Source organism: Coccinella septempunctata, chromosome 7, assembly GCF_907165205.1.
Source record: "Coccinella septempunctata chromosome 7, icCocSept1.1, whole genome shotgun sequence".
NCBI lineage: Eukaryota > Metazoa > Arthropoda > Insecta > Coleoptera > Coccinellidae > Coccinella > Coccinella septempunctata.
In genome coordinates, this window is record NC_058195.1 from 33,644,044 (window position 1) to 33,650,727 (window position 6,684).

The following is a 6,684-nucleotide window of genomic DNA, read 5'->3' on the forward strand; positions in this document are numbered from 1 at the left end:
CTCTATGCTACACAGAGAAAACCATTTTCTTGAATCTAGATTTTTATATTCTTTGGTTTTTATTCTCTTCATCCAACAAAAATTAATTTCGATTAAAATAACTTCTGTTGGATTGATAAAATCTAACGTTCTTTGAAGTGAGAATTACTTTTCTTTAAAACGGTTCTGAAAATTTGGAAGATATGAAACGATTCAATTCACTTGGATTTTGAAATTTTGAACTTCCGAAGATCTTAATTAGAATGATAATTTCTTTGAAAGAAAAGAGTCATATGACGTCTTCAAACTATCGCATATCGTTTCCAAATAAATTATTACTTTGTGAGTGGTACGCATAAATGATCAGGCAGAGTTTATTTGTTGTTTGATTCAATACGCCTTTTCATTTGGCCAAGCTGAGTAATTCTTTGGATCAAAGAAATATTAGTCATATTCATATACCATTCACATGCATACCAAAGGAATAAGCTTATATCAGTTATATGATGATATTCAAGATTTTTCACTTTTTTCTCAAAACTTCACAACAATCAGGTGATCAAGTGACACCAATAATAGTACATATCGTATTATATGAACTTTAGAACATAAAAGCTATTTTTATGTTCTGGTTTGCAGAACGACGCAAACTCGTGCAGCATTGCCATTCTTCTTCAATGGTAATGATATTTGCATACTTTTCTGGTGTATTTATTTTATTACTTTGCTATGTAAGTGATAATATTTCAATATTCATAGATGATTCATTTCGAATCTTAAAGATGAACAAATAGTTTTTTTCAGACTAGGAATCTTGTAGGGTGAAATTATGATTTGTTAATACTTAATAGGTAACAAATACCTACTATTTCGAACTTTCAATTCCAACAATCATACAATTTGATCATTGGTGAAATAATTTGAATTACATTTCTAATTATGTATTTCTTTTTATTTCCTTAGTAAAGGGCTACCGGCTAGTAATATATATTAATGTAATCGGTATAAAAATCATGAGTCAGTATGAATCCTGTAATATAAAATATATTATAATTCAACAAGCGGTAATGGTCATCACACACGCAGATGAATTTTGCACCACGAGTCTATTGTGATTGTTGATTAAAATTTTTTTTTAATAAATTTAGTGGGCTAGTTATTGTTTTCCATAATTGTTTTTATTTTATTGATGTTTTCTTCGTGAAACTCACGGTCCGAAAATTTGAGAGCTCTATGTTTTAGATTGTTAATGATGTTGATTTTCTTTTTTTTATATAATTTGATATTATTAATAATTTTTCATGAAATAACATCATTAACAATCTAAAACATAGAGCTCTCAAACTTTCGGACGGTGAGTTTCACGAAGAAAACATCAATAAAATAAAAACAATTATGGAAAACAATAACTACCCTACTAAATTTATTAAAAAAATTTTGAACCAAAGAGAACCTGAACACAACAGATTGCAAGAAGAGAAAGAAAACCAAAAATATTTCAAGATGACTTACGTCGAAAATTTAGGAGAGAAATCAAAAACGTTCTCACAAAATTAAACATAAATATCGCATTCAAATCCGATAATACTTCAAGAAAAGTTTTCACAAAAACTAAAAGTGCAACACTCAAAGAATTATTAAGTAACGTCATATATAAAATTTCCTGTAATGATTGTCCAGCCACATATTTTGGACAAACTGGTCGCTACCTTAAAGATAGAATTTCTGAACACAGAAGAGACTCACTTAACATTCTCAATCCCTTAAAGAACAAAAAAAAAAAAAAAAAATAATACAGCATTGGCGAAGCATGTGAAAAATTTTCTTCATTCCTTTAATTACGATCATAATCCAGTGGAAATATTAGGTAGGCAAACAAATTTAAAGAAAAGGTTAGTGGATGAGATGATATCGAGAAAACAAGACGTAAATTCCATAAATAAACAAAGCGACATAGAAAATTTAAATACTGCGTACCATTATTTAATTAGAAAAATCAGGAGTTTTTAGTGGTTCAATCCCAGGTGCGCTGACAGTCATCATAATTCATGATCCACGCATATTCCGAAAATTCAATATGTTAATCTCAGTCTTTTAAACATCCTCCATGCAAGCAGTTGTTATAATTTCCAGAATTTCAATAGTTGACAACAGAACCACACAAATTGAAAATGTAAGTTGAAATTTTCGAGCCTGTTCCTCACTTGTTTGATTTATTGTTTGTGTAGAATTTTTTTTTTTCTTGAGTGTTTCTATAATGTTTATTATTGTAATCATTATCATTATCCTCCGAATTCATTGTAGCTCGTGTTGTTCTATTTCAGAGCCCTGATGAAGACTATGAAATAAAGTCGAAACTAGTTGATCTTTTTTCTAAAAAGTTGGTTTTGTAAACAAATCATAGACCTATACACCTGTGAAAAGAAATTTAATCCATACCATAGGTCTCATCATCATTCATATTGAAGACTCACTTGCTCCGAAGAAAATCAACATCAACATCAATCCATGACGGTACTGACTCTGCATCAACAGTAACTGAACTTAGCAACAAAAACTGTGGAATAAATTCTTCCTTTCTTAGTTACTGTTCTGCGGAGAAAGTTCACAATTTAGATCTTAAAAAAATACTGTCAAAGGATATCATCGGTAGAGCAATTCTTAGCAAATATGACCAAAAGACTTGGTTGGATAATAAAGATAGGAACAATATTTGTGAAATTATTGTGACTTCTTCCTTCAACAGAGCAGTCAAATTGAATAATGAGGGTTTATCGATACTTGCCAACAAAATTGTGATGCTTTTTCCTGCCTCAGAGAGAAAAACCACATACTTTATCAGCCCAGTATCGAAACGGAGGTCTGAACATAATAAACCTCAAGTTGCTCGTGGCAAATTAGTTGATAAGCACAGGAATAAATTGACTGCCCTGAGAAGAGCCCTCCAGTTTGAGAGGAAGGAGGAGGAAGATTCTGAACAGTTAGTCGAAGGTGAATATTATGACTTAAATGTTTTGTATAAGCTTTTGTGAATTCAGAACCTACTCAAGCAGCCAAAAATACTCAATTCTGGCTAGTACAGAACAGTATCCCTCAAGAAGAAGAAGCAAGAGAAGATATCCTCAGGCATTGGAGTACTTCATTTCCAATAAGAAAAATAGCACAGCATAAAGATAAAACGATTGAGGACTTCTTCTCAGAGTGGCCAATTCTAAAAACTCAGTTATCAGTTGAGCTGGTTATAAAAAAAAATTGATGATTGTATTATTTAACATAGTGTTGATGCTTCTGCTTCTGCTTCTGTTGATACTGTGTGCGTCAAAATTATGAAACAAATTCATTTTCTCAGAAGAAAAATATTTGGCAACAAAATCCTGAAACAGGTCAATTTTTATATCACTTTTACCAAATTTTTATGCATTTTTGAAGGATTTTTATGCATTTTTGAAGGATTTTTGTTGCACCCTGTGCTATCTCCATCAACCCTCTAAATTTTATGAATAAGGAAAATGTGTCATGTGGTCTTTTTTTGGCAAGGTCTTTGTATCTTTTTTACAGGCGTGCAGAAATTTTCAAAAAAATTTTTTTTTAAATTACTTCAAAGAGGTTTCAGAATGTGCACTTTGTCATGACTCATTTACATTGGGACGATGGTACTTGATGAAATTTGTCACCTAACGAAAGTCGACCATCACAGTTTTGTTCGTGCACAACTTTCAAATCCTATGAACTGAGATAAAATGAATTTGGTCCATAATTTTGACGCGTAGGTAGTGTATATATGCTTGAACAAACGGAACAACGTCATCTAAGACAAATAATGCACATCAGATGGTTCCACAAAGTTTCGAATGCAGAAGTCTTGCAGCGCGCGTGTTGTACAACAATTGAGACTCAAGTGACGAGGGCCCGACTCAGATGGAGAGGCCATATTCTGAGGATGCAAGACACAAGACTCCTCAAAATAGCTCTAAATGGCGAATTCTCTGAGGGAGCCCGGAAACCAGGAGGCCAGGATAAGCGGTTTAAGGATACACTACATCAATCCCTAATCCCTAATCATAACTGGGAACAACTAGCGTTAGACAGGTCACAGTGGAGGTCATTGGTACACAGTTATAGTGGAGACTCGAGAAGGATACAGCGGCGGCCAGATCTGGTTGGTGACTATCCATGCCCGGAGTGTGGTAGGATATGTAGGTCGCAATTAGCCCTGAAAAATTATAAGTCTGTTCGACCCCCTTTTTTTTTCTTCCCTTTTTTTTTGTCTTTTTGTAGATTCATTACCAGCAACGGGATACAGCAATGATGATGATGGTATATATGTATATTTAAAAATTAGTGAACTCATCGAAAAATTTTGAGTTATTAGTTTATTACATTTAGAATTTTCAGTTCTGATATCAGAAAAGGTTCATCATGAAATTAATATCGATTGAAATTTATTCTGGGAGGATTCTGCATTTCTTAATAAACTTTTTAGGGTTTTCATTCCCAATCTCTGAAACAAAATCAATCAAAAATGAAATCGACGATTTGCTCCTGCGTAAATTCTTGCACTAATTTTTCAGGAGCAAATTAACTAGAAAAAATTGTTGCCTGACAATGAACTGAAAATAAATAACGTTGAAATTATAATTTTAAGTGGTAACGTTTCGGAGTCTATATCAGACTCCTTCATCAGACGAAAAATCTAGTTTCGAAAATCTTCTGAATTGTGGCTTTTGTTTGACATTAATTGTCAATACACAGAAACAGAGACTGCATAGAAACATTGATTCATTTAATTTTGAAATTACCGGATGACAGTTACTTCTTCAATAAATTTTGTTTCAGAGATTGGGAGTGAAAACCCTAAAAAATTTATTATTAAGAAATGGAATTAATAGGTTTCAAATCATTTTTAAGAGTTTCCAATATCCTTATGAATTAGTATGAATTGTAAACTTCCTATTTCAGTTCTCATACACCTTCAAATCACCTAAAAACTTCTTGTGTCTTCTTAAATTAATAACAATAATTTTTGAGAAAAGGAATATATGCAACAAAAATAAATTGCATTGCCAGTTGTTTAAAACTCCATTTTTAAACTAAACACTAGAATTTTGATTTTTTTACCTTCAGAGCTCAGAAGAAAATTATAATGATTTCCATATTTATATCCCCATTATTTCAGATAATTTTGACGTGCTTTTTTTATTTTTATCTTCTTCCAAAATATTGAAATGCAAATTCCTTTCCACTAGGTGTCATATGATTTTGCGAAATCATATGGTACAAATATAAATATCCAGGGAAAATTTGATGAATTTTTCAATAGAATCCTCGAGGCCCGAAAGCCAAATTTGTCAGCTGCAGATGAGAGTATTCTTCGAATGTTAGAGGATAACATAACATCTGGTAAGTAATACGAAAATTATATGTTGGTATGCAAATACTTCTTAGAAACTGTTAGGAGACAAAACAATAATTTTTTTCTACATTAAATTTTTTCAACTCATCTGAAAATATCAGTCACTAATTTTGAAAATCTATTTCAAGGGGAAAAAATCAACACAGGCTTCATACAGTTTTATAGAATGCATTGTTCTATTACTTCTTGGGTCTACTATCTATTGGAATGATTAGTTACTGAATTTAACTCACAAAAAATTTGCATCTAATATTTTCCTCCTTGATTGTAGACTCGAAGCATACCATCTCACTTTATCTGATACCTTCATTGGTGCCTCCTAGAGGCCGAACAAAAGTTTCTGGTAATAAGCAATGGAAACCGTCAATAACCGAATCTAGGGATGGAATTTTTTTGCATGTCAAAGTCCCAGGAGATATAGAAAGAGCTAACAAAGAATTTATGTACCAACGAGGTTTGACAGTACAACCTTATTTAATTATTGTAGGCCAGAGCTTAAGCAATGTAACATCTGCTTATGTTGTTATAAATAACAATCTTTATAACACAGTGTCAGTTCTTGATGCTGTAGATTTCTGTTTTAAAGCTTACCACATGTTGGACGCAAAATATTCCTATGAATCACATCATATTTGGTATTTGATCCAATGGAGTTTATATAGTTTATACACGAAAAGTGATATAAAAATACCGTTTATACAAGATTGTTTAATCTAAGTGAGATTTGTATATTATTCAGCAAATTTGTATAGGTGTTCTATCAAGCTGGACATGCTTATCGATTGGTATTATTAGAGCCACTTAACCAGGTTATTCAACTATTTGTTTTTTGTGTCTTTGTAGTAATTTACTGCAATGGATGAAGGTTCTGGATATACGAGTATATGCTTCAAATGTGCCAAATGTTTCAATTCATCTGATGCTATGTTTAATCAATCGGAAGGCCGATCATCGTTAACTAAAAATAAATGGAATCGTTCCGTTCAATGGTACAGGCTTTGACAATTGGAAATTTCGTGTGAACGCAGTTTTGAAAGCAATGGAAGTATTGGATGCGTGACACAACCGAGTGGGACTCCAGGGGACGATTGGGTGAAGAAGAATAATAAGGCCGTAATGATAATTGTTCAAAGCATTGCAGACTCTCATCTTGAATACGTCAAAGACCTGAATAATGCTGGAGAGATGCTATTAAAATTAGAGAGCATTTTTCCTAAGAAATTCTATTTATTGGAAGAATTAATGAAGTTGAAATACGAAATGAAGCATTCAATTCAAGACCATTTTGCTAA

The 6,684-nt window shown here is 32.2% G+C and overlaps 1 protein-coding gene across 1 annotated transcript; it reads left to right on the forward strand.

Annotated features, from left to right (window-relative positions):
• Window positions 1-5,140: 5,140 nt before the first annotated feature.
• Window positions 5,141-6,155, forward strand: LOC123317551. Its single transcript, XM_044904135.1, has 2 exons — window positions 5,141-5,379; window positions 5,664-6,155. Exons 1-2 carry the CDS (start codon window positions 5,355-5,357, stop codon window positions 6,107-6,109), a joined length of 471 nt encoding a protein of 156 aa, XP_044760070.1. The 5' UTR covers window positions 5,141-5,354; the 3' UTR covers window positions 6,110-6,155.
• Window positions 6,156-6,684: the final 529 nt, after the last annotated feature.